At 40.7% G+C, this 22,918-nt stretch overlaps 1 protein-coding gene across 3 annotated transcripts in view; it reads right to left on the bottom strand.

Moving 5' to 3' along the window:
• The window catches only part of DNAJC6 (DnaJ heat shock protein family (Hsp40) member C6), a 150,984-nt gene that overhangs the window by 82,690 nt on the left and 45,376 nt on the right, over positions 1–22,918 (bottom strand). The window contains exon 1 of one of the 3 annotated variants that reach the window (XM_003990160.6): positions 18,774–18,981. The exons of the other annotated variants lie outside the window; for them this stretch is intronic. Within the exon in view, the coding sequence (XP_003990209.1) occupies positions 18,774–18,966 (193 nt within the window). The 5' untranslated portion in view covers positions 18,967–18,981. Of the gene's footprint in view, positions 1–18,773; positions 18,982–22,918 lie in introns of those variants that run through there. 3 annotated transcript variants of the gene reach the window in all.

Here is a 22,918-nt window from a genome sequence, read left to right as displayed (position 1 = left end):
TCTACAATAAATTAAATCTGACTGGTTGCTGACATTACTGAGATGAACGAGAACAAGTCCTTAAATACCAAAATGTTGGAATCAGCAAGCATTTTAGAAATCATCTGCCCAAACAGTCCTCCTAAGACAAACACACAGTCACATATAAATCATTTTATAATTATGAAAACTATGTGCCTATTCTCACTTTAGGAAGCAAGGACACAGTACAATTTCAAAAGTTGCTTAGAAAAAAAAAATGAGCCACCAACCTTGCTCTAAATCATTTTTGACCTTGAAGAATAAAGTAGAAAAAGCATAAATGAAGAAATTATAGAGGAAAAAAGTTTCTAAGACTTTGGTACATTCTAGGGGCCCCTTGGTGGCTCAATCAGTTAAGCGTCCAGCTCTTGATTTCGGCTCAGATCATGATCTCACAGTTCGTGAGATATAGCCCCATGCTGGGCTTAGTGCTGAGTGTGGAGCCTGCTTAGGATTCTCTCTTTCTCTCTTTCTCTCTCTCTCTCTCTCTCTCTCTCTCTCTCTCTCTCTCTCTCTCTCTCTCTCTCTCTCCCCCTCTGCCCTTTCCCAGTGCATGCACATTCTTGCTCTCTCTTGCTCATACTTAGTTATAGTTGCCTAGATGCCTGTCTGCACTGATGTTAAAGGAACAACGCGAGGGTCAGTTCTGTTCCTTTTTCATCCTTGAGTAGGGCTTCGCCAACCATGTTGACATGACAAGACAGGTTGCTCACATCCCCTACTGTGGCTACAACTACTGGATGAGAGGTACACAAGTAACGCCTGCTAAGCCAACTGGATTCTCCCTCTTGGAATTTAGAGCTTGAGATTCAGAGACAGATGGTCCATAGAGACTGATTGTTTGAATTAGTGATGTATAAACTTGTCATGTTTGGGGTATCCACGTACACAAAGAAGACAGGAAAACTGGTCTCCAGAGAGAGAAAGAAGAATGAAGCAAATGTACAGGTGAGGGTAAAACAAGAACCATGAAGCACAAGAAAGAGAGAAGCTGTCAGAAGGCTCTCAGCAAGTAAAGCTGAGTTCCACATCCTGGTCCTGGGACCCAGAAGGTACCCTGTGAATTTTCAACAGCCCCCTTCCGTTAGTTTTCAATTTAGATGTTTTGAAATAAGCTTTTATTACTTGCAACCAAAGACAATTTACTAAGATATGGGTAAGAACCCCAATGCTTTTTCTTCCATCCCTTTATCACTCTATTTTTCCCCTGAAACCCTATTTCCTACCTTATCTAAAATTTAAAAATCCTACCCAATCTTTACACTGACTCTAAATACAACCTAACCAAGGATCCTGTCTCTGCCCTCTCTGAACTCCCTCTTAGAACATTGTTTCTGTGCTTGACACATGTACATGAAAGTTATTCGTATATTTGCCTCATGCTTCATTTAAATCATTTCTTCTCTCCAGACTTCAGGTACCTCACTCTTCAACGTTTTTTTTTTTTTAATTTTTTATTTTTGGGGACAGAGAGAGACAGAGCATGAATGGGGGAGGGGCAGAGAGAGAGGGAGACACAGAATCAGAAACAGGCTCCAGGCTCTGAGCCATCATCCCAGAGCCTGACGCGGGGCTCGAACTCACGGACCGCGAGATCGTGACCTGGCTGAAGTCGGACGCTTAACCAACTGCGCCACCCAGGTGCCCTGTGGGTACCTCACTCTTAAAATGAGTGAACTGTTTGGGGTACCTGGGTGGTTCAGTTGGTTAAGCATCCAACTTTGGCTCAGGTCATGATCTTGCAATTTGTGAGTTCAAGTCGCGTGTCGGGCTCTGTGCTGACAGCTCAGAGCCTGGAGCCTGCTTTGGATTCTGTGTCTCCCTCTCTCTCTGCCCTCCCTTATTCATGCTCTGTCTCTTAATAATAAATAAATGTTAAAAAAATTTTAAATAAAAATTTTTAAAAATGAGTTAACTGTTTGAGACTGGTGGTTGTCAAAGTGGAATCTCCACAGCCTCAGCTTTGGCAGTTATGAGAGAGAGGAGTGTGGTCCCAAGAAAGCAGTGTCCCAGCCTCCCATCCTTACTTTAAAAAGAGTTGCTCTGTTTTCACATATTTCATATATTGGTAGTCTGGGTAATGCTTTATTGAGAAAAGGAATCTAGTACTAATCAAATTTGAAAATCCTAAACTAGACAATCCATAAAGCTCCAAGATTCCAGCAGTAGTAGTAAAATAAATATAACAAAACCAACTAAAATTTTATTGAGCTAGACATTGTTCTAAATACTCAGTTTGCATGATGAGATACCACAACACACCTGTCAGAATGGCTAAAATTAACAACACAAGAAACAACAGGTGTTGGCAAGGATGTGGAAAAAAGGGAACCTTCTTGCACTGTTGGTGGGAATGCAAACTGGTGCAGCCACTCTGGAGAACAGTACGGAGGTTCCTTAAAAAGTTAAAAAGAGAATTACCCTAAAATCCAGCAATTGCACTACTAGGTAATTACCCAAAGGATACAATAATACAGATTCAAATGGGTACATGCATCCCAATGTTTATAGCAGCATTATCAACAATAGCCAAGCTATGGAGACAGCCCAAATGTCCACTGATTGATGAATGGATAAAGAAGATGTGGTATACATGCAATGGAATATTACTCAGCCACCAAAAAGAATGAAATCTTGCCATTCGCAATGACATGGATGGAGCTAGAGTGTATTATGCTAAGTGAAATTAAGTCAATCAGAAAAAGACAAATACCATATGAGTTCACCTACATGTTGAATTTAAGAAACGAAACAGATAAACATATGGGAGGGGGGAAGAAGAGAAGAGAAGGAAACAAACCATGAGAGACTCTTAAAGATAGAGAATAAACTGAGGGTTGATGGAGGGAATTGGGCATGGGCATGGGCTAGATGGGTGATGGGTACTAAGGAGGGCACGTGTTGTAATGAGCACTAGGTGCTGTATGTAACTGATGAATCACTGAATTCTACTCCTGAAACCAGTACTGCACTGTATGTTAACTAACCAGAATTTAAATAAAAATTTGAGGAAAAAAATACCCAGTTTATCAACATTTTAATCATCACAACAATAAAATGAAGTAGATATTCTTAACCTCATCCTAAAATGAGGACTCAAATCACGTAGATTACAGATGGCAGAGGCAGGAACCTAGGAATCACAGATCCAGATCTGAGTTCTTAAACACAATAATGTCTTCTAAGCTCCTTTAGGGGAGATACTGTGGCTTTTGTTTCTTTTTCTTTTTATCTCAGAGCACACTACTTGGGCTAATAGTTACTTTAATAGTGTCTTCTGAATGAATAAATGCTTGAATGAACAAAGGAACTGTATCTTGGATTCTGAAAAAACTGAGACAGGAACTTGAACTCTCTAGGACTTCAGGGGTTTTTAGGGAATAGCCCTAGGCAAAGAACTATTTCACAGCTTAGACCTTTTCCACACCATCTCTCTGAAAAGTGGAGGATCTCCCTGAAGCCAGGAAGAATTCCTTCTAGATACAGTTTAATATGTAGTGCTGAACAGTACCTGATGGGTCCATGGACACATACTTCACCAAGTTCACCATCTTCAACTCATAATCAATATATTCATTTCTTTTGTATGAGGGTTTCTCAGTCATTGCACTATTGGCATTTTGAGCCAGACAATTTTTTTCTGTGGGGAGCTGTCCTGTGCATTGTATGATGTTTAGCAGCCTCTCTACCCACTAGATGCCAGTAACAACCCATCACCCACCCCTGCAAGTGTGACAACTAAAAGTGTCTCTAGGCATTGCCAAATGTCCCATGTTGGGGGAGGTATAAACTAGCCCCTCACTGGGAACCATGTCATTACATGAATTAGCTTTTGTGGAAACACTGGGGAGAAAAAATAAAGATAAAAATAAGCAATGCCTAGTTATACTTAGAACATAAGTGGTAATTTCCTTTCATCCTTAGAAAGTTCCTCATTTCATCCTTACCCCCCCCCCCCATCAACAAAGGAATTCTCCTTAAACTGGGCTATTCTGAGCACCCCATCATGTATCAAGCCTGCGAACTGCCTCAACCAAGAGTTGTAGTAAGAAATACGCTACACATTTATGAGGACTATATGGTGACCACAAATTGACTCAAAGCTTATAAACAATCCCAATATGAATATAATGAGGAAAATGCTCAGAACCTTGTAGAATGAAGACAGAAACATGATCTACCTTGGACAAACCCCAGGATAATAAAATACTGCCAACATGGTCTTACTTTCTTACTTCACGCCAACATCTTGACACAGCCAACATTTATGAAGCATCTACTATAGGGCAGGGAATACACTAGGTACTTTTCTACTCCTTACCCCATCTGATTTTCCTACCAATCTGATAAGAAAGACATTATCTGTTTTGCAGAGGGGCTCAGAGGAGTAAAATGCCTTGCCCAAGGTCACAAAGCTCATCAGTGATGTCAAAACTTGAGTCTGAACAAGCACTAGCTCCAAACCCAGTGCTGTATTGCAATATTTCACAAGAAAACAAGTAGCCACAGTCAGTGAAGAACAAAGAAGGTAACACCATCGTTTCATTTATACTTTATGCACAGATAAGAGACAAAAGGATATATTTCAAAATGTCAATAGTGGTCACCTACAGAAAACACGCTTACCAGTTATTTTTTCCTTGGTGCTCTTCTGCATTTTCCAAATTGTTTCACTCTAAATATGTATTACCTATGTAATAAAAAGTAATTAAAACCCAATTCCAATGACAAAAATAACTCAAGGAAGTATCAAAATGTAATGCCAGTTTCAATGAACCATTACCACAATTTCTCACTTATGAGACTGCCAATGATTAAGAAGTTTCATGACAACATTCAGTTTTAACAAGGTTCTGGGGAAACAAGTAGTTGTATGTATGTTTAGTAGAAATTTAAGTTAGTAGAATTTTAAGTTAGTACAAAGTTCTTCAGACAGTAACCTGGCAAGATCTATCATAATGTGATGTGTGTGTGTGCTCTTTTTCTTAGCAGCTCCACCTCTAAGAATTTATCCCATGGGTGTACCACATATACCATATACATAAATATATACTCAAAAGATATTTGCTTCCCACCAATAGAATTGGGACAGTGGATTCAAAGCAGTCATTAGAGAAAATGAGGTATATCCCTAGATACTATTGCACGAAATTATCCAATACATAGTGTTAAGTAAACATCGAGTTCTATAATAGCATGTATAGAAGGGTTCAAGAATATACAGGTATTTATTATGTATGAATGTGTATGCAAACATGTGTCAGTGTGCAGGAATCTGCATGTGTCTATGTGGTTGTGTATAAGCTTAAAATGCATAGAAAGTTCTGTAAGTACATAGAAGAAACCATTAATATTAATTATACCTGGAGAGTAAAACTAAAAGGTGGGAAGGAAGGAAATGAACTTTTATTTTCATTTTTATACGACTTACTAAATTGTTTTATAATTTTTCTTCATAAATATGTATCTTGCTGTAAACAAAAATAGAGCTTTTGTTTGGGTTTGGTTTTGCTTTTTAAGAGACAAGAAGCCCAGCTCTCATGCAATGGCCTGAAAACAAAGCAACATATGAAATAGAACTGTCCTCTGTTACAACAGCAAATGATCACAAAACAAGACAGTGTGTGAAAGCCTCCCAGGCTCTGTGTGCCAATGAGGCATAATGGAGACAGTTCTCTCCTGGCACACTGAGAGACAAAGCCAGGCTCCTACCCCATTAGGGGATTTAGTGGCTGGATTTTAAGACGAATAATTAAAGTGAAATGCTGCTACACATTTCTCTTTTTTTAAGTTCATTTATTTATTTTGAGAGAGAGAGAGAGAGCATGTGCAAGTGGGGAAGGGGCAAAGAGAGAGGGAGAGAAAGAATCCCAAGCAGGCTCCACACTACCAGTGCAGAGCCTGATGCAGGGCTCCAACTCACAGAACGGTGGGATCATGACCTGAGCCAAAGTCAGATGCTTAACCAATGGAGCCACCCAGGTGCCCCACTGCTATCCATTTCAAGGCAACCTAAGCCAATTTTCTTAGCAGTTAAAATCCAGTTTTTACCATTAGATTCCTCCAACTTGTCTCCGTTTAAAGTAGCTGATAGATCTTGGCCACAGGGTGCCCAAGACCTCAACTCTCTTCCTCTGCAAATGTGTCACTCTTCAGTATGTTAGAAGACCTGGAGCCTGCTGCTGGTTTAGATGCACATCAGCTCACTGACCTCTACAGAGCTTCCCATCTCTAAAATCTTGTTAATGCCACCGATTTCACTGGGACATTCAACATTCTAAGAACTAAGTAGGATAGAGTATAGAAAAACATGTTGTCAACACTAAGATGCTATGAGAACATTAGTTCATTTGAATTTTAAAAAGTTGACCATTAATGTTGAACAGTAATAGTCACTGATATCATCTCTGGCATATAAATCCTGTCTACAGTCTCGAATACCTATAAAGCTATGAAGGAACCTCAAATCCTTTCTTGATGCAAGCAGACAAAATGGTCTCTTACAAATACAACTCACACTTCACTTGTCCCCCTTCCCTCCCAGCTCACTAAGTGCTGGTTTTAACAGTCACATATCCTTTTGCAGACCTTGGCCCCTCTTCCAGGTCTTTGCATTTGCTGAACCTAGTACTTGAAATTGAAATGCCCTACATACAGCTCGCTCTCTCTCTCTCTCTCTCTCTCTCTCTCTCTCTCTCACTCTGTCTCTTTTTCCTGTTTGTGTCTGTTTCTTCAGATGTCACCTCAAATACTACCTCCTCAGAAAGGCCTTACTTGATCGTGCTCTGTAAATTAGGCTTCCCTCCTCCCCACCACCACCTTGAGTTCTTCTCTCCCTCACTCTAGCCCCTCCGTGGCATTTAGCATACCTTATAATCCTTTATCTTGGGTTACTGGTTTATGGTATGTCTTGTGCTCTACAATATAAGCTCATAAGCACCGAAGTCTTATCTGTCTCATCCTCCACTGTATCCCCATGGCTACAACAGTGCTGGCATATAACAGGCGGTCAGGAAACATTTATGAAACGAGTGAATGCAGAATTACCCACCACAAAGTGTTTTCCTCCACATTCCCACATTTCCCCCTTGCCTATGAAACTGGCAGGGTCAGTCTGATTTTTCTCATTTGAATTACCTGCCCAACGTCACAGGTATAAATGACAACAACGTCTGGCTTATAAATGACAAAGCCAGACCTTACATCTAGGGTTTCTAACTCATGGTTCCCTAATATCCCCACTGTTCAATAGCATCCACAAATTTGGACTTGAAAGGGTTGAAAATACAGCCATTTATCTAGGCTTTAGCAATAGGGGAAGGGAAGAGAAAGATCTGCTTTCCTGCAGGGGTGAGGTAGGAGAGACAGGGAGGGGGAAATGGTGTGTTATTATCTTGCACTCCCTAGCTGCAAATTAGTAAGTAAAATTCTTTCCTTCATCTGAATGAAATGCAGCTACCTCTGGGATGGAGGCTTATGAAACCTCTCATCACCAAGTCACAGTGCAGAACACTTGGCTAATTGAAACAGCAAGTGAAATTTTAGGTAGGTCAGATGCAATTACCCAATTTGGAAAGTGACACCAGTGTTCACACTCATTGGATCACAAGCAGCAAGCAGCCTGGGATCTAAGTCACACATGTACACCCCCACACAAATACCCCCCGAACTACAGTCATCCACACACCTTCCTACAGCATGGGGTTCCAAGTCTCCCCAATATGCTGACTCACTTACTGGGGAAAAGGGGAGGACATGCAGATAGGAGAGGGGAAGAAGAGAGAGGGGGGCAAGGAAGCTAAAGATGCAGGAGAAGGAGGAAGAGAAGGCAGAAGGAAGAGAATATTGGGAAGAAGGATCACAGAAGAGAGAGACAGCGAAGGGAGAATAAGCAGCAAAGAGAAATGTCAGCCTGCTGATTTTTGCTGTGATGCTCAAGTGACCAAAGGCTAACACAAGGCAGTCCTTGAGAATTTCTAGGGGTCGGGGTGTTGTTGTTTTTTTTCAGGCATTTGTCTGTTTCCAAGAATTCCTGCTTCAATAATCATCCTGCAAGTTTCTCTGGTGTTTGAGCTTTCTTCCCGTGCCTCCATCACCAAGAAAGGGCCCAGAGCCTGGGGCTTGCCCCTGAGAATGGGCATAAGGGCAGGCTGGCTACTTTACACCATCCTGGCCTCCGGCCACTGGCCTGGAGTCAGCCCAGTGCCGCAGAATTTCAGTTCTAGCATTTCCACCGATTACCTTACTCCTCCGCTAGGCAAACACAGGCCCTCCTCCTGCCTCCTACCTCCTCCACAGCACTCCCATGGAGATCTGCACAGCCTAATGGGCAGCCTACCAAAAAGCTGAAACCCTGGTGAAACCTTGTGCCAACCTGACAGCATATCCAGCCCTCTCTCTAGTATGCTCACGATGCATAGAAAACCCCTGGTCACATTTTCCACTTCCACTTTTTAGCTGTCAGTCTGCCCATTCTTTTGTGCAATGCTTTCCAGACCTACTTCTTTCTTTTTTTCACTGGGCTGTCATTATTTCTCAGGTCATCAACCTAATGGGCATTTACTTATTCTCCCTGTCCCCCAGGTACATGCACCCCCTCTGTCAGTATGCCCCCTCCCTAAATCATAAATCCCTGGGGCCCAGGAACCTGTGTTTTCAACCAGCATCTCAGGAAAATCTAATGCAGGCAGGACACACTTGGGAACCACAGATGGGGTCCATCTTTTATGCAGCTGCAGAATGTCTCCAGTGCTCACTTATTACAGTCTTCTATCTGGAACTGCAGCAAGACCTTTGTGGGCCCTAGGCACTTCTGCCCCCGTGTGCTCATTCCTCCATTTAAAAAATATATATATATATATATTTAAATATATATTTATGTTTATATATTTAATGTTCATTTATTTTTGAGAGAGAGATAGACACACAACATGGTGGGGGAGGGGCAGAAAGAGAAGGAGGCACAGAATTCAAAGCAGGTTCCAGGTTCTGAGCTGTCAGCACAGACCCCAACACAGGGCTCAAACTCACAAACCATGAAACCATGACCTGAGCCGAAGTGAGATGCTTAACCAACTGAGACACCCAGGCACCACTCACTGCACTGGTATGAAAACGAATTCCTTAATTCCCTACAGTTATACTCATTTATTTTATTCTGCTTTGTAAAAGAAATTAAAATTAAAACATTTTTCTTGGCCTTAAAATTATTCTGATCCCTAGGTGCTATGCCTGTGGATAACTCAGCCCTGCCTCAGCCCCTCTCCCAAATCTGCAGGATCCTCCCATTGCCTACAGAATAAAGTCCAACCTTCTCAGCTGGCTCACCCTGATCTAGGTTCAATCTGTATTCCCAATGCCATCCACTGTAGCTCTTCCAACCCATATAGGCTCCAGCTTCCAGGCCTAAGTGTAGTTCTTTCAACACACCATGCATGTATGATGATGCCACTATGCCCTAAATCTCAGCCCAAATCAATTTTCCTTTCCTTGTCTACCTACTGACCTCCTGCTCAAACAGCACTTTCTACTCTGGCCTTCCCTAGTCGCACTGGTTGAAATTAAGCATCATTCTTCTGCACTCCATAGCACTATATGTGTCTATTATTATACCACTTATTCGCCCTGCCTTTTGCCAAATATACCCAATTCTGAAATGCACTTCTTTTACGGTATAACGTTAATTTAGTTATTTATTTTTGAGAGGGAGAGAGAATGGAGGAGGGAGAGAGAGAGAGAGAGAGAGAGAGAATCCCAAGCAGGCTCTGCACTGACAGTGCAGAGCCCAATGTGGGGCTAGAACTCACAAACTGTGACATCATGAGCTGAGCCAATCAAGAGTTGGACGCTTAACTGACCAAGCCACCCAGGCTACAGCATAACATTTCTAAAATCAGAAAGTGGCTGTAACACGTGCCAAACTCGCCAGCCACCAGGTATAGTACTACACTTGAACATGTCAACAGTAATTTTCTGCATGTGCAAACCCAACCTGCGTAGCAAGCACTGAATCATCTGATTGCTTCCTTGTGGGGTTATTTGCCTTGTTAACATCACACACAGCTGAATTTTAATTTTTTATCCTTAGTACCTTTTTAAATTATGCTTTTATGTATTACTGAAATAAAAAGCTATTTTGGACTAGGCTACGGCCTGTAGATGTCAAGTAAAGCCAATAAACGAAGTAGAAATTGCCAGATCTCTTGGCACATGTCATGAAATTTCCTAATTCCTTGGACCATGAAGAACTTATTATTCAGACATTGAACTGCTCTGTCAAAAGCTTCTAAGTAATTTCAAGAGATGTTGTTTAGTATACAATAACTATAATTTAGTTTTCTCCTGAGCCAATAAGGAAATGTACAATTTAAACTCCAGGATTCTTGCACGCCTGGGTGGCTCAGTCGGTTAAGCATCTGACTTTAGCTCAGGTCATGATCTCACAGCTCGTGGGTTTGTGAGTTCAAGTCCTGCATTGGGCTCTGTCTCCCTCTCTCTCTGCCCCTTGTGCTCTCTCTCTCAAAAATAAAATAAACAGGGGCGCCTGGGTGGCGCAGTCGGTTAAGCGTCCAACTTCAGCCAGGTCACGATCTCGCGGTCCGTGAGTTCGAGCCCCGCGTCAGGCTCTGGGCTGATGGCTCAGAGCCTGGAGCCTGTTTCCGATTCTGTGTCTCCCTCTCTCTCTGCCCTTCCCCTGTTCATGCTCTGTCTCTCTCTGTCCCAAAAATAAATAAAAAACATTGAAAAAAAATTTAAGAAAAAAATAAAAAATAAAATAAACATAAAAAAATAAACCCCAGGATTCTTTAATTCACCTCAAAATTATAGACTCTTTCCAAAAGGAGTTCAAAATGGTGAGTACAGGTTATAAAACGTTACCATAATGCTTACCTACAACTGCAGATGACCAAAGGTGAAACAAAGAATTTTTACTTTGAGAGAGAAAGTGAGAGGGTTAGCAGGGGAGGGGTAGAAGTAAAGGGAGGGAGAGAATCTTAAGCAGGCTCCGCAGTCAGCATAGAGCCCGACACAAGGCTCCATCTCATGATGGTGAGATAATGACCTGAGCCAAAACCAAGAGTCAGACACTTACTGACTGAGCCACCTAGACACCCCCAAAATTTTTAATAATAAACCTTTTAATAGTGAAGATTCCAAACTTGTGATACTGATGAAGAAACACACAAATCTACAGATAAAAATCATCTATTGTTAGTTCATTAAAAAAAATTATACACATTTAGTTTTGGTTTTTTTCTGCTAAAAAATTATCTTAATGATGAATGGCATAATACAATGCATTTTTTTTTTGTCAAAAAAGCAGTCTTTTGGTAAGCTTATTATTTCTTTACATTTCCACATTAGAAATCTCTTGGGGGTCTGGGACTATGTATTAATTATCTTTCTCTCCCCTCTAGTGTCCTTGCATATGAAAAATGCTCATTACTGAGTTGGTCTAGCTTTCTGCCAACAGTTTCATTTCTATTAAGTCTGGCCTCATTTCTATTAAAATCTAGCTGTATGCTTATTTTTTGAGTTGGATGGGTACATTTCATTAAAAATGCCCTTTTTAAAAATTCAAAATCAGTTCATGCTTTTATTCATTCGAGTATTTATCAGTGCCACGCAGTGACAAGAAGACAAAGGTGAGTAAGACACAGTTCTGAACTTTACTTACAGTCTAGAGGGAAAGATAGGCCAAGCAACATATCACAAACCAGTGTGATGAGAGGTATGGCAGGGACATACAAGCTGCTGGAGGTGCAGGGAGAATGGTCATCCCATGCAGCCTCCGGGGGTAAAGGAGCTGAAGAATGAGTAGAAAATAACCTGGAAAAGTGGACATCTAGGTGGCTATGGGAGAAGCTTGCCTAACCTGAGAGAACAGTGTACATGAAAGCATAGACATGGGGGTGGGAGGACCCACCAGGGGAGAAAGGACAAGAAGTTCTACTGGGCTGGCTTGCAGAGGTACCATGATGGGCTTCCAATGTCCAGTTAAGATAAAGTCCAGTTCTGGGCTTTATCCTGAGAGCAGTGGGGATATATTTTCATTGGCAAGATATTATTCCATGAAGTCATAAAGTGGTACCAATTATATTGTTCTCCAATCTCTATATTGGTGTCATATAAGGATGTAATCAGTCTTAGTCAATACTGCTTTTTTTTCCTGCCTTCCTTTACTTCTAGCATTTTAAAATTCTTTATGTTATATGTAAGTCAAGAGAGATATCTTATTTATAAGATTCAAAGTGAAAAACAACTATATTCATTTCAGTTACCTCAGACACCCCTATTTCGCCTTACTGCAGAGAAAGAAGCAAACAGAAACATTCACCACTAAATTCTTCATTTGCAATCCTATGGACACTCATTTTTATTTTTTTTAATTTTTTTAACGTTTATTTTTTTGAGAGACAGAGACAGACAGAGCACGAGTGGGGAAGGAACAGAGAGAGAGAGAGAGAGAGAGAGAGAGAGAATCTGAAGCAGGCTCCAGGCTCTGAACTGTCAGCACAGAGCCTGATGCAGGGCTCAAACCCACGAACTGCAAGATCATGACCCGAGCCAAAGTTGGACACTTAACCAACTGACCCACCAGGTGCCCCTATTTTTATATTTTCCATTGCATTCTTTTCTGTAACCCTTAATTCTTTTTTTAACAAGAGCATGGAAAACCTATATAATAAAAACTTTTATAATAAAAATTGACTAAAAAACCTTACTAAAGTTAAAAAAATTATATATTATATATACACACACGTTTATATATATATGTATGTGTATATATGTATGCATGTATATGTATGCATGTATGTATGCATGTATATATGTATATGTGTATGTGTATGTATGTATACGTGTATATGTGTATGTATGCATATGTGTATATGTATGTATGCATGTATATGTATGCATGTATATATGTATGTATATATGTATGCATACATATATACACATACATATACACACGCATATATACACGTATATATATACATATATATGTATGATTAGAAATAAACTGGACTAAGAAGAGAAACAGGATATGTTCTCTAATTTTCTAAGGGTGGCCATGTGGGTAAGGGATTGGATTTATTTTGTATCTAAAGAGCAAAAAGTCCAATTTTGCTTAAATAAAAGGATGAGAACAGTGGAAACGTATAGCCTCAAAGGCAGTGATACTCCATCACAGAAGGTGCATATCATAGACTATATGGTCATCTTTCTAAAACTCGATTCAAAAGATTCACCTTTTAAGTCTATGAAACCTGGCAGTCTCCAAGCAAATTTGAACTTTGACACAGATGCATCCTTAAATGGCTATCCAGAAACATTCAAACTTTAGCCACACATTAAATAAATTAGTAAGTCACTTTCCCTTCACCTTACAAGACCCTTAAATGCACAGGTATTCCTAAGAAAGGGATATTAGCACATATATGCTTATATTATTTCAACGGAGGATGAAGTTATCCAAATAAAGACTTCATAATGTTAAAGCCTGATTTTTTTTAACGTTTATTTATTTTTGAGACAGAGAGAGACAGAGCATGAACGGGAGAGGGGCAGAGAGAGAGGGAGACACAGAATCGGAAGCAGGCTCCAGGCTCTGAGCCATCAGCCCAGAGCCCAACGCAGGGCTTGAACTCACGGACCGCAAGATCGTGACCTGAGCTGAAGTTGGCCACTTAACTGACTGAGCCACCCAGGTGCCCTGAAAGCCTGATTTAAAATGTAGATGCTGTGTTTAAACACTACATCCTACAGAATAGGATTTTTTAAAGGTAATTTTTGCTTTCAATCAGATTTATACGAAACAGGAAAGTATTTTATTTTAGCATTCTTCATTATCTTTATACTCTTAAGTCCCATTAAAATCTGGAAACAGTTTTTAATTGGACTTCTGTTTTATGGCTTGTCATTACAAACTTGGTAAGTAAAGCCTAATGTTGGAACAATTGAGTGACTCAAGACTGGGAGTTCTACATTTGTGGATTCTGCTTTCCATGGTAGGTGAAATGCGCACAAAAGAAATATGGGGTTTTGAGCTAATGAACTGGGAAAGCTGCAGTGCCATCTGGGAAATGAGAGGATGACCTTTGAATGACAATCTTTTCTAAAGAATAATTCAAATGAAGAGAAAGTGAGTCAGGGCAGGCAGACAGCTCTAGAAACAGTTCTGGCTTAGGGGCTGCTCTGGAATCTACCACTTGAGAGTCTGTTGACTTAGAAAGTCATTATACTTCTGTGAACATCTGTCACTCTTTCATCTAAAAACAGAGGGGAAATCCAAGGAGATAATATTGTTTCCATCTCAATAATTAGTTGATATTATTACCTACACAGGAAAACAGTTCCGTTCAATGGAGAAAAACTTAGAGCTCAGAGTCAGAAAACCTGAATCTTGCTGTCAACTAAGTAGCTATTTTACCTTGAACAAGTCTCCTACCATCTCTAAGAATAAGCTTCCTCATCTAATTGGAAAGACACTGACAGCAACACAAAAAAAAAAAAAAAAACTGCAAATGTATCCTAATGTTGTTTTATGCCTCAAACTAAAAGCTCTATTTTAAGAACAACTATTATGATTCTTTTATAAATGGGGAAGAGGCTTAAAATTTTTCTAGGTTCTACAGCTAGTAACAATAGTGCAGATGTTTGATATCAAATCTCTAAGACTAGACATATGCCACTTACCCTACCTAATAGATTTCTGGGGAAACGAAATAAGATAAGTGTCCAAAATGAACTACTGGGATCTCATCAAGATAAAAAGCTTCCACACAGAGAAGGAAACAATCAATAAAACTAACAGGCAATCAACAGAATGGGAGATGATACCTGCAAATGACATATCAGATAAAGGGTTAGTATCCAAAATCTGTAAAGAACTTATCCAACTCGTCGACACCCAAAAAACAATCCAGTGAAGAAATGGGCAAAAGACATGAACAGACCTTTTCTAAAGAAGACATCCAGATGGCTAACAGACACATGAAAAGATGTTTGATGTCACTCATTATCAGGGAAATACAGGTCAAAACCACCATGAGATACCACCCCACACCTGTCAAAATGGCTGAAATTAACAACTCAGCAACAAGAGATGTTGGCAAGGATGTGGAGAAAGGGGGACACTTTTGCAGTGTTGGTGAGAATGCAAACTGGTGCACCCATTCTGGAGAACAGCATGGAAGTTCCTCAAAAAATTAAAAATAGAGCTGCCCTACAACCCAGTAATTGCACTACTAGGTATTTATCCAAAAGATACAAAAATGCTGATTCAAAGGGGCACATGCACTTCAACGTTTATAGCAGCACTATCGACAATGGCCAAAGTATGGAAAGAGCCCAAATGTGCATCAACTGATGAATGGATAAAGAAGATGTGGTGTGTGAAAATATACATATGGAATATTACTCGGTGGTCAAAAATAACGAAATTTTGCCACTTGCAACAATGTGGATGGAACTAGAATGTATTATGCTAAGCGAAATAAGTCAGGCAGAGAAAGACAAATATATTATTTCACTCATATGTGAAATTTAAGAAACATGGGGCACCTGGGTGGATCAGTCAGTTAAGTGTCAGACTCTTGATTTCAGCTTGGGTCATGATCTTATAGTTTGTGCGTTCAAGCCCCATGTCAGGCTCTACACAGAGCCTTCTTGGGATTCTCTCTCTCCTCTCTCTCTGCCTCCACTCCGTCATGTGCTCACGCTCTCTCTCTCAAAAATAAATAAACTTCAAATAAATTTTAAAAAAAGAAACAAAACAGATGAACACAGGAGAAGGGAAGGAAAAATAAGGTTAAAACAGAGAGAAAGGCAAACCATAAGAAACTCTTAAATACAGAAAACAAACCGAGGGTTGCTGGAAGGGTGCTAGGTGGAGGATTGTGCTAAATGGGTGACGGCCATTAAGGAAGGCACTTGTTGGGATGAGCACTGGGTGTTACATGTAAGTGATGAATCACTAAATTCTACTCCGGAAACTATCTTTACACTATATTGCCAACTAACTTGGATATAAATAGATGGATAGATAAAAGATAAAGATAAAATGTTCTACCTATTATAAATAGTTATACAAGCATAGGGTATTATTAAAACTAAGCTTTAAGTCCTCTAGATTTATTTTTAAATCCTCTAGACATACTTTTTCTACTCATAAACATTTCTATTAGACCAAAAGCCCCATGAACCACCTATTCTATCTAGCATGTCACAGTACAATGAGTTGAATAAATGGGTAGATCACTGCTGCTTTAGAAATGATCCATGAGTTTAATTAAATGTCTTAAACAAATGGATACATTTACACTGCACAAGGCCACTCTTTGAGGATCTGAATAGAAAGAACTATAATTAGACAAGATAGATATAGTTGCACTAGTCAATGAAACTTGCTACCCACTAAAAGAAACCCCACTCTCAGGACCCAATCGTTCATCCAAACCGAACAAAGAGCATCCTCCCAGACTTCGCTCGATTGCAATTATGCATCAAAATAGTCAGAAGATAAATAGTACTGCCCTAAGGCAGCCACAACATTCCCCTAAGCAGAAAGAGGAGTGGAGAAAGGGAGGAATCCCTGCAACCTCTTCATACAAGGCTAGTTTGATCAAATTGAAGAATCAACTCCTAGCAAAGCGCTTTAGAGATAACAATATTCTTTTTTTTTTTTTTCAACGTTTATTTATTTTTGGGACAGAGAGAGACAGAGCATGAACGGGGGAGGGGCAGAGAGAGAGGGAGACACAGAATCGGAAACAGGCTCCAGGCTCTGAGCCATCAGCCCAGAGCCCGACGCGGGGCTCGAACTCACGGACCGCGAGATCGTGACCTGGCTGAAGTCGGACGCTTAACCGACTGCGCCACCCAGGCGCCCCAGAGATAACAATATTCTTAATAAAATGTTTTCCCATCATAAAAGTTTATCAATTCATTTTTATTCTCTAAACCTATTGAAAAAGTGATTTGGTAAAAAAGACAATCCTCAAAAATCCAGAACTTACTATATAGGCTGCTGTGTGTTTGAGTTACTACTACTATTATATGAGCCCCCTAAAGGCCAGAAGTGTCCTTAGCACAGTACCTGGCATATAACAGACTCAGGAAATAGGTGTTAAATTTATTCTAGGATGTAACAAACTTTAAAAACAAATTCCAATTCTTAAAACAAAAATCCCTATGAAAAGTGAAAACTACACAAAATTTCATATTTCTTTCATTTTCCAGAAGTGGGGCTCTCCCTCACTCATTTGAAAACTGTTCATTCCATTTCAGTCATGCGTGTACTTGTCCACTACGTTCCAGAAAGGATTATGATGGCATCATTTGGAATGCATGAATCTTTTTTTAAGATTTAAAAGAGATCACATCCAGGCAAAAGATGCTCTGGACTTTATCAAAGATTTGAAAATCATAAATCAAATACCCGTGTACAACATCAACACCAAAGCTGTTAGAACCATTAGTCCCTTCGGGTAACTTTAGCTTTAATTTAAAATGGTCCTGAGAAAACACTGCACCAACACCTTATTTAACTTCAGTAAGAGCTTGTATGGGTAAAATATGTTTTCAGGCCAGGACACTTGAACATCTGTAAACAATATTTTATCCCACCTATGGGATGAGGAAAATAGAAAATGGTAGTCCAGGGAGAGCCATTACACAATTAAAAGAAACAAGCATTTACTTCCAAAGTGCAGGAATTAAATTCAGTTTCTTTTCATTACTTCCCAAAAAACCCAACATGAATCTTTCCTCTGGATTCCTCAGTTGTCCAATATATTAAAGTTACCTGTGTAGAACAAAACACTGAGCACTTCAATTATAAATTATCTCTATGTAAACAATCCTCTGATCCTGGTTCCTTGAAAAGGTGAGCAAACAGCTATAATAATACCCCTGGTCCAACATACGTATATTAAATGACAGTTTTGCTATGGAAATCACTAAAAGAGCATTTCCAACAGAGAGAAATCCAACTTGTCAAAATGCTTTATAAACGAAGGTTGCAAGCCCAGATACAAAGTTTAGAGGCATTTTCATTTTCCTTACATGTAAAGTTTATGATATATTAGTACACTCAATGCAAAAAAGATAAGATCAAAGTCAATAGCCGATGAAATAAATTTCATCGTACAAAGCCTAAAGCTGTGTAAAAGATCTCTAGATAAAAATTTGCTCAAGGTAAAAATTGCTCAAGAAAGGTAACAGCATTAACCCTAGCAGACAGCCAAATTGAGAAGAGGCACAGCTTTGCAGAATTGCAAATGACATCAGCATTACGAGAATAATAATTGGAATAAATACCGACTGCAGGCTGCAAAAACATTCAACGCACTTGCTCCTTCACCTCTCCCCCTCATCCAGCTGGGTAGTGAAGGCAGTTGCTCTCCCTGCCCTCCTTCCCAGTGGCTCCTCGCGCCACCCTCTCCCTTCTCGCCTCCACCCCTTCCCTCCCCTTTCCCCTCCTCTCCCCGCCTCCAGCTGGTGTATTCAGCAGCCTAGCGAGATTAAGAGGCGCTCGCTACAGTCACTGGGCCTCAAGGCAGATCTAACGTTTCCTAGCTCCAGGAACTAGAGAAATTAGAGACGCGACACCCTGGTGGTATTAGATGCCTTCGCTCCATCCCGGCCCCTCCCAGGCCAAGGCTGAGGTGGGAGCCTCGGGCTAGCGGAGTGGGCCGCCTCTTGCAGGACCCAGTGGAGTTCAGCGGGGCGCACCCCGCCGCCAGCGCTACCTGAGCTGTCCATGGTGCTGGCGCGTTCCTGAGGCTGCTGGGCGGGACTCCGCGCCGCCGCCCCGGCGTTCACTCTCTGCTTGCCGCCACCCGCGCCGCTTCCCGCACTTAAGTCCCGGTTACTGTCCACCAGCTGCAAGGATTCGTAACCATCGTTGCTGGTCTTTTTCCGGTAGCTCCCGAGGAGACTCATGGGCAAGCCCAGAGAAGAGGGGGGAAAAAAATCAACCTGGGAAACGAAGGGGAGATGGAAGGTGGAAAGGGCTCGAAGGAGGAATTTAAAAAGGAAAAAAGAAAGAAAGAAAGAAAAAGAAAAAAAAAACCATCAAGTGTCCGACATGACGCATAGATGAGTGAAAGAGGGAGCGGCCGCCAGAGAGGAGCTTGGCGGGGCGCGCGGCAAAGCCACCGCCCTGGGCAAAGAGAGGCTCTGGGCGCCCGGCGCGACCGAGGTTGAAAAAGAGGGCGCGGGCGGGAGGGCTAGCGGGTGCGCGCGTCCTCGGCGCCGCCGCGGAGCCGCCGGCCCTGCCGAGCTCCGAGCTCCGGGACCCGGGCCAGCCACCCTCTGGCTGGGGAGTGCCCGGAAGCAATCCTATAGGTGTCGCCGCGTCGCCCCGCCGCGCAGCAGGGCAGCTCCAAGCGCGGCTGGCCCACGGGGAGGGAAGAAAAGAGACAGAGTAAGGGAGGGGAGACTCTGAAGAAGGGGGGCTGAGGGCTGAAAATGGGGCGTGGTGGAAGGGGGAGGGAACTACTACGACCTGGGTAGTGGGTGTTTTCGCGCGCGAGGTAAAGAAGAAAGAGGCTGGGTGTCTGTGTTTGGTAAGCTTTGGGGACGAGGGGGTCTCTTGGTAAAATCCAGACACGCCCATTTTGTATAACTTAGCCTATATTTGCTGGAAGATTCGGCATATCAAAGGTTATCGTCCTGGAGGACTGACTTGTAACTTAATTGAACAGAAAAAGAACGCATGTTAAATGCCAGTTATATGTATGCTAACACAGAAAGAAACAGCAGTATTTTGCACATTTAGGATAAAGGGAATGATCCCTAAGTGAGATTTCAAAAAGCTGGCTATTCTAAGTACGAGACAGGGTCCATTCCACCTTGGGAGTAGATGTGACTGTTTCAGGAACTATTTGTTGAACGAATAATTGGGGGAGGAGGGGAGGTCGAATCAGGTGCAATTTCAGTTCTGACATCATTTACCTTGGGACCTGGAGAAAGGACTATACCACTCAGTTGGCTTGAGGGGATGGTTAGGAAGCAAGCTAGACAAGGATTTTCTTTCCATTCTCTAGCCCCTCCCCCTTTTTTCTTTCATAATTTTCAGAAAACAAAGAAAGCAGTCACTCATTATCAGTGCAGAATTAATCACAAAGTTAATCAAGCTGAAGGGTCAAAACCCCTTTCTTGCAGAAGCCCTTTGCAAGGTTATGCACCTAATTTTATATTTGTGATTTTATATTCTTATTCTTAAAGAGAACCCCAGCATTATATGTTTCATGGCTTGCAAAACTTGGACATAACTCTAAGTCTCAAAATGCAATTGCCAAATGTTCATTTTCACCTGAATTACTAATACTGCAGAAGTATCTCTCATTTTTATCATTTCAAGTAAAATCCTGGTTTAAAATGATACTTTTCCCTGTTAGGACTTGCAATGACTAAGTAAAGAGCTTTTCAAAAGTCATTTGGCAGAGTTTCATCACGGATCAGCAAGAAAAAAGTGCATGTATGTAAAATTTGCTTAAGCCCATACACAAAGGCATTTTTGCCTTCTCACCTTTCGTGGCTTTCTCTTGTTGTTATTTTGATCACTTAAGGACATGAAATCAAACAACGTCTAAGAGGCTTGGGTCCAAATGACTTGGGACCCTAAGTTTCCAAGAAACTGTAGCTCTACATAGATCTACATAAAATAAATTAATTGGATTGAAAGACATTTGCCTATTCAAGGACCACCCAAACACAAAGTCTTAGAAGAATAGGACGAATCAGTAGAGGCCAAGAATGCTGCAGATTCCTCCAGTCCCTCTGGGAAGACCTCAATTCCCTGACCAGTTGCTTTCCAAAGTGCAGTATCTGAAAAAGGTCTGGTGTGACCCAAATCACAAATTGCAGTTAATGCTCATTTACAAGATCAAACAACTTGAGTGAGAGCAGTTAAAACTGTAATAAAATTTTAAACACAGATTTCATACTTTTAATTTTCCAAATCTGTCAGATTGAGCTATTTTATGTACTTGACTAAAGTAATACTCTATGAAGTCTAGTAAATACATATTTTCCAATAACATTTTAAATCATCTTTTTCTGCACTTTTCCTTCTCTCTTAATTCATTACTGAGACACAGGGAGAGTAAATACCTAGTATCCATCATATGCCTTGGCAAATTCTGGATTTATAATCACTGGATTAAGAGAATTTAGACATGACCACTTTTCAAAAGTGAAAAATAATTATTTTCAAAAAGAGCTCTCTCAGTTCTTTTTGTTCAACTGTTTTGAGAGTTCCAGACATACTGCTGGAAGAAATCAAGATGAAACATATGCCTTTGTATTTTTGGATATCTATATCCCCAGTTTGCAAATTTAAAGAAAAACATGAATGGGCTCAAGGGACCACTGAATTTTTTTCTTGACATTAATTTAACGTAAATAAAATTAATCAGAATAACTGTTGGGGCACCTGGGTTGCTCAGTCAGTTAAGTATCCCAACTCTTGATTTGGGCCCAGGTCATGGCCTCATGGTTTGTGAGATGAGCCCCACGTCAGGCTCCATGCTGTCAGCATGGAACCTGCTTGGGATTCTCTCTGTCCCTCTCTCTGCACCCCCCCAAAACCCTTGATCTCTTTTTCTCTCTCTCTCTCTCTGCCCCTCTGCTGCTGCTCTCTCTCTCAAAATAAATAAATAAACATTTTTTTTAAAGGAGTAACTATTAATGACCCTACAAAATTAAGGATATAAAGAACATACAAAGGCAGGAAAATACAATAACTATGTTAATTTACAACAGTCTAAAAACTAGTTTGGGGCTTAAATTGAAATACACACCAATTTTGACACTAAAATTGTCTTTACTATCCTAAAGATCAAATTCATAAAGAGTTCACTTATGCATGAGGAGCTTACTTTTCTACTCCATAAAATACAGCATAGTAAAAACAGCATCACTGTATAGTTGAAGTAAGAAATTAGTACCTAACACATAGAGAGTAAGTACTTAACAAATATTCACTATTATCACTATTATTGGGCTGGCTTGGGCACGGCTGTGTCCTCAATGCACAATAGTCCTAGTTCTTCCCTGGGGGGATGCTCAATAAAGGACAGTATTATTTTTTCCAGGATTATACTAATGGAAATTTGTCTGTGTTATTCTGAATGAGGACCTGTGCTTAAGGAAGGGAGATGGCACTGGTAAAATCCAAGGTGAACATTTAGAGCCAAACTCTCCTGCTTTTCCAAAAGCAAGATTGCTCCACAATTTATTTTATCTCGACAATACGACCTCACATATGGAACATAGCCAAAGAATTAGATGCCCTCTTCAGGGATCTGGGGGTAGCATTCTTTCCCTTTGCCTTTTCTACTGCTGACTTAGTAAGTCACTTTTACTAACTTGGTAAAGGTTATCCACACTGAGGAATGTTCAGGCCCCATTCCTGCCCATCACGTCCACCCCCTCAAAATACTCTCCCATCACAACAGATGTCACAATATTTTGTGGTGGGAGTAGAAGATGATATATGCCATGACCCATCTGGGAATATGATCCGTGCTTTTAAATTTCCAGGTATAACATACCGGTTAAAATTGAAGTTCTAGAACCATATTTCCTAGGATTGAACCCTATTTCTACAGACTCTTTTAGCTGTATCTCCTAAAGTACTTAACCTCTCTGCCTCACTTTCTTCCTTTGTAAAATGAGCATAAGAATAGTACTATCAGAATAAGGCTGTAGTGAGAATTAAATCAGTACCTAACATATAGTTAGTGCATAACAAATGTTATCTGCTATCACTATCATTCTACTGTTTTTATAAGGATAAGTAACTTTTTTATTTTTTTTTAACGTTTATTCATTTTTGAGAGACAGAGTGTGAGCGGGGGAGGGGCAGAGACAGAGGGAGACACAGAAT

The sequence above is a fragment of the Felis catus genome, chromosome C1 (assembly GCF_018350175.1).
Source record: "Felis catus isolate Fca126 chromosome C1, F.catus_Fca126_mat1.0, whole genome shotgun sequence".
Taxonomy (NCBI): domain Eukaryota; kingdom Metazoa; phylum Chordata; class Mammalia; order Carnivora; family Felidae; genus Felis; species Felis catus.
The sequence above is the reverse complement of the archived record's forward strand: the minus strand, read 5'-3'. Positions and strand labels throughout refer to the sequence as shown.